Below are 9,676 nucleotides of genomic sequence, written 5' to 3'. Positions count from 1 at the left end.
CTCCATCCTCCCATTTTCTCTCCTTTAGTTTTTCTCTCTTGCCTCCCCGCCCGCCACACCACATCCCTACTTGACGTCGAGTCCGTCTCCTCCAACGATACACCCAGGCTCCACGCCGCTCCTCCTCCACCGTCGTTCCACACATCTCCTTTGACCACCGCACATGTACCATTCGCTCGCACGATGCTCACCATGTCTAGCAACTGTTCGGTAAATTGCTCGAGCTAAATTTTTTGTCCCTTCTTCTTTGAAGCAATAGACTCGGATTTGGAGTACATATACGGGCACTGTGTTGAGTCGTCTGACTCGTCCGACGAGGAGGACTACATGGATGAGACATCGATGATGCAGGTGGTTCTTGCATACGCGGAGCGTGCGGAGGAGCATGTTTTGATTGATCGAGGGTCATCGTGTAGCCATTTTGATGCTGATGGACGACTACTTTGCCCCCGATGCCCCCTTCACTGACAATTTTTGTCGGCACTTCCGGATGTGCAAACATGTCTTCGATCGTCTCTACCATGGCGTCTGGTCCTTTGATGACTACTTCATCTTTAAGAAGGACGCCATGGGAAGGATTGGTTTATGTGATTACCATAAGTGCACAACAGCACTGTGGATGCTTGCATATGGTGCCGCCGCTATTTCATGGGACGAGTACCTACGAATGTCCGAGAGCACGTGCAGAGATGCCATGGTCAGGTTTGCAAGTGTCGTGGTCGAGGTGTTTGGACCTCAGTACATGAGAGAATCAACTGTGGCAGACATTGAGAGGCTCTTGGCAATCTCAAAAGCAAGAGGGTGGCCAGGTTTGCTAGGATCACTTGATTGCATGCATTGAAAATGGAATAACTAACCAAAAGCTTATAAGGGCAATATCAGGATCATATTAAGAAGCCCACCATTATTTTTGAAGCGGTTGCATCACAAGATCTTTGGATTTGGCACGCTTTTCTTTGGCATGCCTGGGTCTCACAATGACATCAATGTGCTGCAACGATCACCATTGTTTGGTAGGCTGGCTGGAAGAAAAGCTCCTCCTTGCCACTATACTGTCAAATGGGCATGAGTACAAATGGGCTACTATTTGTTTGATGGTATCTATCCTCCTTGTGCTACCTTTGTGAACACCATCTCTAGCCTAGTTGGTCAGAAAAAGTTTCACTTTGCCCAAAGACAAGAAGCAACTAGAAAGGATGTTGAGAAGGATTTTGGAGTTCTGCAGGAATGTTTTGCAGTTGTTCATGGACCTGCTAAACAATGGGATCCGGAGACCTTGTGGTAAGTGATGACCTGTTGTGTGACCATTCACAACATGATCGTGGAGGGTGAGGGTGAGGATGTTGCCGCAAATCTTGAATTTGAGAACATGGGTGATCCTATCAAACTTCCCGACCAAAATCCGGCCACATTTGAAGAGTTTGTCAAAGGCATCAACAAATTCAACATCGAGCAACTCACGAGTAACTGAAAGAAGATCTCATTGAGCATCTGTGGGCGGTTAAGGGGGACAACAATGTTGGAGTGTAATATTTAAACTTTTTTTAATTAAAACTATTTGAACATTTGAACTATTTTAGACTATATATGCAGCTATTTGAATGTGGAGACCTAAAAAATTTGGGGTCGAATGTATGCGGGCAGTGTTGGATGGCCAGTTCCCACATCCATGTCCACGGATTGGTCCCCCCCCCCCCTCCGTGGACTGATGCCAGAGCAAATTTGCGGGTTAGTGTTGGGGATGCCCTAAGAGCACAAAAGCCACCCCCCCCACACACACACAAGGTGAATTCTGTACGACAATCAATATCATGGTCATGAAAACTCCCTTCTCAGTTCTTTGTCAACACGTCTTCTTGCATCTCCTTCTCCTTTCGATTTCCAAATCACAGCAAAACTTCTATGCACCGACTTCCGTTGATCTAAGCAAAGCCTTTGATAGAATTAGCATGCTTCGGAAACATAGGCCCCAACTTTCGAAATAGAGATTTCACTACGTCAAGCTTCGGAAAACATTTCAGCACATGTCTCACCAAAAAGTATAACATCCTCTAAATTTAGCTTCCATTGCACAAACGTCGACTTCTGCAAAATCGTAACTTCGTATTTCATCCCATCAAAACAACCATATACAAACAAAAGAAGGGATAATTAGAAGGCCGCAAAAACATAGCCGTCGCTCCTCACACTAGAGAAGTCAACCATGCACCATTGTGATGTCCAACTATGCTCTAAAGCCCTCCTGACATTGAGTTCTTGAACGCATGGATGGCATCATGAGGTCACCCCGTCGAGGTAGTCTCAAGGTAGAGAAGGAGGGAAATGAGAAGAGGTGTCAACACAGTTGACAATGACATTGACAAAAGTAGCGTTGTGGCAATGACGATGAGCGTGATAGTTCCTCCAAAAGTGTTGTGGTGGGACGATGATAGTGTCATGGTCCTTGCATAGATAAGAAAGGAGAAGACGAGGAGAGGCGGTGATCGTGGTTGAAAATGGCAGTGACGACAAGAGGGTGGTGCATCAATTCCTCCTACATGTAATACGATGGCGCATGAGGGGCAAGGTGGGAGATTCCATCAAGAAGATGGGGAGAATTGTGGAAGGCTGGAAGAAGACGAGGCAACGCTCTCATGGTCATGGGGAGATAATGGCAATGTAGGTCCCATATGAGCGCCCCACATGAAACCTAAATCAGCTAGCCACGGGTGACCCCCAAAGGGTAGCTCCGCTTAAACTCTTAAAATAACTTTCTATATAGCTTCTAGTTTAATTGCATGTCATAGTCTCTCGGCCATTTGGGCCGGTATGGCATTGTCATGCACACTGAAAAACCACATGATCTAAAGACATAAACAAACAAATTATTAAGAAAATATACTCCAACAGTATATGTAAACTATGATACTATATTGTTAAAGATGACCAACATAAATTGGTATCTGTCATAAATCTTATTTATCCATACCCCGAGCTTTTCTTAATGTTTCTGCTATTAACCTTTAATACACAGATATACTTGTCCTAAAGACAATTCGATATGTTTCTGCTATTAACTCTTTGTCTAGAGTTACATTATCTCAGAACGAATCTAGAGAACAGAACTTCATAGGCAAAAGAAGAGAGTAGGGGGAAAAGGTGACTACATATTGATGGCATGTGCTAGGTAAATAAATGTTTGCTTTATCACAATGTGTATGCTTCCCGCAAAAGAAAGGAAAAACTAATGTACTATAAATGATGCATGATTCGCATGGTTGATGGTTGCTTCTAAACAAGCAAAAACTCCACTTAACTCCTGCCTCTGTAGTTCCATAAGTATATTTTGCATCAGAATTACTACCCCGATGTTAACATCCCGAATTTAGTGACACATTACGGTCGAATATCATCAATTATACTTACAACTACAACGGAATATAAGTGTTTCCCTAAACTGATAAAACGTCAACTCTTGGCATAATTAACAACTTAACATTACAGCAACGATTCCTATAAAGCTTATAAAAACACATATATGTAGATCCTTAATTGTCAATGTGCTAAACCAGTATCATTAGAGCAAATAATCCTATAAGTGAAGCTGCAATTGATGCATGTGACTGAGATTCCAAAAGTTCCGGTATATGTTAGGGAGATCTCTATGTTAGATGTTCAACAAGAGTATGTGTTTTGATATGTTAGATATTCAACAGGAGAGTGTGACTAGCTATGCTCCTGGAGTTCACAGTCCGCTCTCAGAGAATCTGAGTCAGGTTGTGTGTTCCCCATATCTCTGGTCTTGTGCAGAAGAAATGTCCCCGCAACAATCGTCACGAACCCACACACCTCACTTGCTATCTGTGTTGCATTCTGAGAGTCCCAGTCCTGCAATAGTAAAGTACAACCATCAAATGCTATCCCTGTCGTATTCATAAGTCAATAATACGTAATAATGTATTCAAGTCCTTAATATGATAGAGGATTTAGAATGGAATTTCGAGTCAATATCACTAGTTCATAGTGCTGCATTTCAGAATGATTAGGTAGTATCGTAGTGAACACATTTTCAAATAGGAATTCATGTGAAACTTCCATATCTTGTCTTCATGAAACGGGAAAATGCCTAACTAGAAAATATTGCATTCATGAAACTGCTAAAAGCTATTGCATTCATGAAACTACAAAGGAAACGATATGTGCATCACCTTGTACATGATCATGTTCGCAAGAATAGTAAGAGTGGTGAACATCACATAATATACAGGTGCGACCACAGCTGTATTGAATGAATCCAAGGCCTGAAAATAACACAAGGGAATAGTTGTTGTTGCAAATATATCATAACGCCGTGCTCGAAAGATGCAAATTACTGACATATATCAGCAAATGTAAAACTAAAGCAAGTAGGAACTTGTGAGATTCTTACAGAAGCACTAAGCCTTTCATCACAAGCGCTAAAGAAGCTATGAAAACTTCTACTTCCTCTGTAAAGAAATATAAGAGCGTTTGGATCACTAAAGTAGTGATCCAAACGCTCTTTTATTTCTTTACGGAAGGAGTAGCTCACAAATGTGTGCTAAAAAAGTTTTAACTCAAATTAGTATGTTCTATAGTCATTTCTTTTATGCAACACAAACTTTAGAACGCTTAGACGTCTGCAATGAGATATTTCAGACGAGGTCAGAGCAGTATATTGTGCACACCATTCAGAGATGGGATTTGTCACAAAACTGTTGCCGCAAAGTGCAAGGTTCAGTACACTACTTGTACTTCCCTTAAAAGAAGTACAGTACTTGTACACTCATCAGTACAGTACTACTTTCCAAGTAATTACCATTTTACAAACAGGAGAACTCCAAAATCGATGTCTGAGATTGTAGATATGCTTAAAAAGATTGCTAACCATCAAACTTTACTTCTCAGAAAATGTCCCAGATGAATGACAATTGGCAATCATCCTTTGTTAACAGACATATTACCATGGGAATTACAACCATTGCACATTCATGTAGTTTGGGATGCAAGCAGGAGCCTAAATAAACCAGCATATACAAGTATAATAAAAGTCAAACTAGTGTAACTTTTATTTTAGATTCACATAGGACTGACTTTTGATATACTTGTATGTGGGCTTTATGGAATGCCTGCTTGCATCCTTCGGTTTGTCTGTAGTTGTTCTAGTGACAAAAATATTGGCAATTCCATATCAATTGTTTTTGCGGAATACTGTAGGTTAGGCCCCGAACTAATGCAATTTATATGTATGGCAGTATACTTCAGTTGATTGAATATGACGGGAGAGCTTACCTTGTTTAAATAATTCAGCTGCACTAAACAGCATATAATCACAACAGAAATAAAGAACCACGTTTGGATGTAGACAAATTGGTTCACTCCGTTAAATGAGAGCTTTAAGGCAATGGCCACTGCTTTAACACTGATAACCTGTTCCAAATATAGCACTTCATCAGGGCGTTCTAAATTAATTTGAACAACTCAAGTCCTGGTATGATGTATTGTAAACCTACCGTAAGAGACCCGAAAAGTGAACATATTGCAACATATGCGAGCATTTTCCTTTGCTCGGTATGGTGAACAACCCAGAACATTAAAACAAGTGCAAGAGCTACAGCCAAGCAAGAATATACTATGAAACCTGCAAGTACAGATTATAGTTGCATGTCAAAAATGGATTTGATAACATAAATATTATACTGAAAAAGTGGGATAGAAAACATAACCACAAACATAAAAGAGTGTTGCACAAAGGGAAACAACTTCCCTCAGATACTTTCTTGGTGGTGTAACACCATATACTTTTTATGGAAGTATTCCCACAGATATAGTGCATATAAACATAGATGGTATTAAATCTAGTAGAATGACACAGCATGTTTTGTCCACAGAAACAAGTAACGAAATCGAAACTGTTAACTTAGAAACTGATTCCTGTATGTAGCATTTTGTTTTTTAAAGCCAAGGAAGTAGTACTGCCATCCATTAAAAGAATGAACAATAGCAAACACTACAAGGGACCAAGCACAAAAGGAGCGGCTAACAGAAGGATATTCTTTTCGTTGAATTATATAGACAAGATATTCTTGAGCCCTACTTGGGAAAAATATGAAACTAACTGGAAAACTCTGGTGAGAGTTAGAAAATATTATTGCATCTGTTGTTAACCGAACAATGCATTTCAAACCAGCATTGATGGTAAATTGGTTATAAAGCAAACTATATTATTAAGGACACATGGTCACAATTAACATTCATTTAAAGGGAAAACTATGAGAAATGGCAGCTAGAACTATTTAAGGACTTGAAAAGAGATACCTGGTTCAGTTGCGAGTTGCCATATTTCGCAAACTGAATCAATCTTTCTTTCCATCGGGGCATGCAAAACTATATCAATTGAACCAACAACACATAATGCACAACCAACCACGCCAAACATATGCAACCTCTCATTCAAAATGAAGTGTGCTAGCACTGCGCTGCATGAACAAAAGAGAATTAAGGGAACATTCTACTATCAGTTCACCAGAATTATGGCTTAGAAAGGATGGCATGTGGAAAACCTAAATATGATGCTCAATGCTCCCAGAGGAGTAACAAGTATTGCTGGCGCAAATGCATATGCTGCAAAATTGGCCACCTCACCCAGAATCACTGCAAGAAATAATAGAGCGATAAACATTACTAGAAAATATTGTTCATTCCAAATAAAACTATAGTAAAACTAGGTTCCTGTGTTCTAGTATTGTGAGGAGGTGATCCATCCTTCTTCTCATCAATGGTACAAGCACGGACACTATCCGTACCTGACATCTAATGCCCGATGTAAAAACTACCAAACTACACATCTATTCGAAGATATTTGTGTGGCAACAAAAGTCGTTTTTTTTGTGGGGTATTGCCCCACAAAGAAAAGACAATTGGGTTAGTATCTTTACTGAGTGCCTTTGCTGTAACGCCACCGTATAAAAAAACCAACTCAATGTAAGTGATACTTACTAGTTACCATTCCTATCCACCATAACGGTTCATACAAGTATGAGTAGCCTCCAGAACCTATAAATCATGAGGGTAAAAAGCATAGATTAAATTATTAATGGATTAAATGCAGAAGAAATATTAAAACTTTATCTTTAAATCACCTTGTATGCGATAAAAAAACATTGAAATAGATATAGGAGGGAGGCACAACCTGCTCTTACCCCAACGTCCCCAGCTTTCTTCAGGCCAATTTTCTTGATCACAAAGCTAGATCCGATAAAAGCACTTGATGATGTGGCTAATGCAAAGCCCCTTAAATTGTCTAGAGACATCACCATGTTTGGCAATCTACTGGCAATCAATTACAAAATTCAACACGTATCCTACATAAGAAATAGGTTTACATTTGTTAAACCATTTATAAATGTTCAAATTGAACATATTCACTGGAACACTAGGACCTTGGGTTGCTTTTAATTGGGATTTTCAGGAACAGGTCCCTATAGAAATGTAGAAGAATACGATGAGATATTATGAGAATTAACAGATATGCGTCCAAAGTCTTAAAATTATAAGTGAAGTATAATCAGAAACTGTGGGCTGTCACAAAAATCGCAACACTAAGATGGCAATACAAGAACAATATGCAACCTGCTAACCTGACGTCCTCAAGAGTAAGTTGTTTTAGTTTTTTGCTATTTCAGAAAAGTATTGGGATAAAATGGCAGCTCCAGCTCACGTATATATATAGCCTAGAAGAGAAACTCGTACATGCAAATGGAAACGTCCAGACATAAAAAAAATTCCTACACATAAAGGCAAATGAAATGACTATTTGTACAACGACGTAACCAATCCAAAGGAGGCAAACCATCATTCACCCCAAATGTCTTATGTCGAACTTTGTAAAAAGAAGTATAAAGACTGAAAGACATACACAATGCAGTATAGGGGCGGCAAACCATCCTAATCACTCAAAGGAACCAGGACAACAAAAGTAAAGGTACTCCACTAATTTGCTGAACCCTAGTTGTACCACCAGAAATTCTCAAAACGGGGTTCTGGATTTTTGAACAGGAGTGCAGCACACACAAATCGTAAGAATATGATTCGTTTCTACTTGGAAGCCACGTATGTTCCACGCCATTCACGGGTGCTTTTTTGTTCTTGGACAGGATGGGTGGATTTAGTGTGCGGGGACGTGGGTTCAGTTGAACCCCAAACCGTTCATCCTAACTGACACCGATCGAGATCGATTTGCGCTCTCCGGAAGTAAGCACGTAGGCAATCTGACTAGATGTAGCCAAAGGAAGCTAGGGTTCCTTACCGAGAAAAGGTGAAACCGATCCGAGCCCGTGCGGAGCCGCCGCCGCCGCCGCCGGACCCCGCGACGGGAGATGATTCGGCGGAAGGTGGCGGCCGGGAGTTGCCGTGTCCAGTCGCCGGCGCCGCTGACGATGGGCGCAACTGATTTAAGACTGGGGATTTGGTGTGGCGTGGTGTGGTGTGGGGAGTTGGCGGAGAGGAAGAGCAGCGTGGGGAGGGAGGAGTCGAAGAACCGTCGGGCGTCGGGCGGCTCCTCCACGTTCGCTGGAACGGCTCCCGCAGCCCATGCAGAAAGAGGAAAGCGGGCCCGGTACTCGATAGCCAGCTGTACTGCTCTACGAGAACGAGGAAAATTGAAACGAAATAACTTTAAGTGTGAGCTGTCACGTGTAATCACGCTCACGCAGAAAATAACTTCGGCCATTTATTCGTGCCAAAAAAGATCCGGCTAGCCATGCATGGTGACCCCTGGAAGGCTCTGTATTTCCAGTTTGGAAGAAATGCTCTATAGCGAACTGGGCCTAATCAGTTGCTCAGAGCATTTGTGAACTAACATGTGGTTGTATGGTTAGAGAGACTGTGGTATCTCCAGCCCATCAGGGTTTAAATCCTGATGCTTGTATTTGTTCTTGGATTTATTTCAAGATTTCCGGCGATGCACATTCAGTGAAGGGAGATGTTCCCGTCGACGACGAGGTGCCTACGGTAACTTCGTAAATTTCAAGATGATATGCCGGCTCAGTCTTTCCGATGTGCTCATAGGGGTAGGGTGTGCGTGTGTGCGTTCATAGGGGTGAGTGTATGCGTGTGTATATGAGCGCTTGCGTTTGTAATATGTTCAAAAAAAGTCCAGGCTCCACAAATACGAGAAATACCCTTTGATTTTCGGGTGTACATACATACCATATGAAAAAAATCAAGAAAAAGTCAAAAAACTTTGAAAGTTTTTTTTACAATAAACTTGATTTTCTTTTGCACTAGCAGTATATAATTTTTTACCAATAAAAAACCAGCATTGACTTCAGGGCAAAAAACAAAATTTATTTCCTGTTATAGCTCACTATTCACACTATTTTGATCAATTCTTTTTATTTTTTAAAAGAAGTCAACGAGATATTTTTGTGGAATTTCCTTTACCAGTACAATGGAAGGTCAAGTTTATTTAAAAATATTTTCAGAATTTATTGAGTTCTAATTTAATTTCTGTTTTTCCCATATAGGGTGTATATACATCCATAGACCAAAAGTTTCCCTCCCCTCAAATGGCCCATACTTTTGGGAGAACGGTCTGGTGAGTGACAGGTCAAAGAGTCGTGACCCATCCGGGCTCCTCAGACCGGCCATATATGTCCTGGCTAACCGGCACCTCCAT

General features: G+C 40.9%; 1 protein-coding gene across 3 annotated transcripts; it reads right to left on the bottom strand.

The window, feature by feature from the left end:
* Positions 1 to 3,463: 3,463 nt before the first annotated feature.
* On the bottom strand, positions 3,464 to 8,619 carry LOC123053097 (probable magnesium transporter NIPA1). Of its 3 annotated transcripts, none has more exons than XM_044476495.1 (9): positions 8,306 to 8,619; positions 7,190 to 7,326; positions 6,997 to 7,053; positions 6,561 to 6,651; positions 6,316 to 6,476; positions 5,511 to 5,638; positions 5,290 to 5,427; positions 4,188 to 4,280; positions 3,464 to 3,867 (listed from the first exon to the last, which is right to left on the bottom strand). In XM_044476495.1, exons 2-9 carry the CDS (start codon positions 7,314 to 7,316, stop codon positions 3,706 to 3,708), a joined length of 957 nt encoding a protein of 318 aa, XP_044332430.1. In that variant the 5' UTR covers positions 7,317 to 7,326; positions 8,306 to 8,619; the 3' UTR covers positions 3,464 to 3,705. The 3 variants fall into 3 exon arrangements, with proteins under 3 accessions (XP_044332430.1, XP_044332429.1, XP_044332431.1); XM_044476494.1 differs by having other exon boundaries at positions 7,190 to 7,361; positions 8,306 to 8,617; XM_044476496.1 differs by lacking the exon at positions 8,306 to 8,619 and having other exon boundaries at positions 7,200 to 7,329.
* Positions 8,620 to 9,676: the final 1,057 nt, after the last annotated feature.

The sequence above is a fragment of the Triticum aestivum genome, chromosome 2D (assembly GCF_018294505.1).
Source record: "Triticum aestivum cultivar Chinese Spring chromosome 2D, IWGSC CS RefSeq v2.1, whole genome shotgun sequence".
Classification (NCBI taxonomy): domain Eukaryota; kingdom Viridiplantae; phylum Streptophyta; class Magnoliopsida; order Poales; family Poaceae; genus Triticum; species Triticum aestivum.
Note: the sequence above shows the minus strand (reverse complement) of the source record. Positions and strands in the feature narration are given on the sequence as shown.

Coding starts and splice junctions, on each gene's coding strand:
- LOC123053097 (XM_044476495.1), bottom strand. CDS start 7,316: ATGGTGATGTCTCTAGACAATTTAAGGGGCTTTGCATTAGCCACATCA. Junction 5,639..6,315: donor GCAACTCGCAACTGAACCAG/GTATCTCTTTTC, acceptor CTGTACTTGCAG/GTTTCATAGTATATTCTTGC. Junction 5,428..5,510: donor CACTTTTCGGGTCTCTTACG/GTAGGTTTACAA, acceptor TATTTGGAACAG/GTTATCAGTGTTAAAGCAGT.